Source organism: Gavialis gangeticus, unplaced genomic scaffold, assembly GCF_001723915.1.
Source record: "Gavialis gangeticus isolate Ggan-Ray unplaced genomic scaffold, GavGan_comp1, whole genome shotgun sequence".
Classification (NCBI taxonomy): Eukaryota; Metazoa; Chordata; order Crocodylia; family Gavialidae; genus Gavialis; species Gavialis gangeticus.
The window spans coordinates 1742366-1742908 of NW_017728973.1; the positions used below are offsets into that span (position 1 = coordinate 1742366).

Sequence of the window (543 nt, forward strand, 5' to 3'; positions counted from 1 at the left end):
CTGTTGGGCTGAGGGGGAGAGGCAGATATCCTTGGGGGTTGGGGCACAGCCAACCTGGGCACAGGGTGGAGGAGGGGGGACATATGGCTCTTGTGGTCTGCCGGGGATGCCCCCTTTGCAGGGCATGGAGTCAGGCAGGCCCTGGGGTGTCCCAGCCCCCCAGTGACATGCCCATGGCTGCAGGGAAGGGCGACCTGCTGGGCTGCACGCTGCCGGCACGGGGCCGCGTGCGCCAGGCCAACGCCGACGTGAAGGGCCTGACCTACTGCGACCTGCAGTGCCTGGCACTGCGCGGCCTGGCTGCCAGCCTGGCACTCGACCCCGACTTCGCCCGCTCCTTCCGCCGTGCACTGCGCGCCGAGCTCAGCTACGACCTGGGCGGCGGCCCCGAGGTGTGCAGGGTGGGGGCAGGCACCGCGGGGCTGGGGGCATGGGATGGCACCGACTGCACCCCTTTGCCCCCCTTGCAGGCCGACACCAGCTCACAGAGCGGGGACCCTACACCACTGTCCACACTGGAGGAGGCAGAGCCGGACCCCCCTA

The 543-nt window shown here is 70.5% G+C and overlaps 1 protein-coding gene across 1 annotated transcript in view; it reads left to right on the forward strand.

Moving 5' to 3' along the window:
• The window catches only part of KCNH3 (potassium voltage-gated channel subfamily H member 3), a gene marked incomplete at its 3' end in the record, with an annotated part of 20393 nt that extends 19857 nt beyond the window's left edge, over nt 1–536 (forward strand). The window contains exon 11 of the mRNA XM_019506058.1: nt 184–536. Within this exon, the coding sequence (XP_019361603.1) occupies nt 184–536 (353 nt within the window). The remainder of the gene's footprint in view (nt 1–183) is intronic.
• Nucleotides 537–543: the final 7 nt, after the last annotated feature.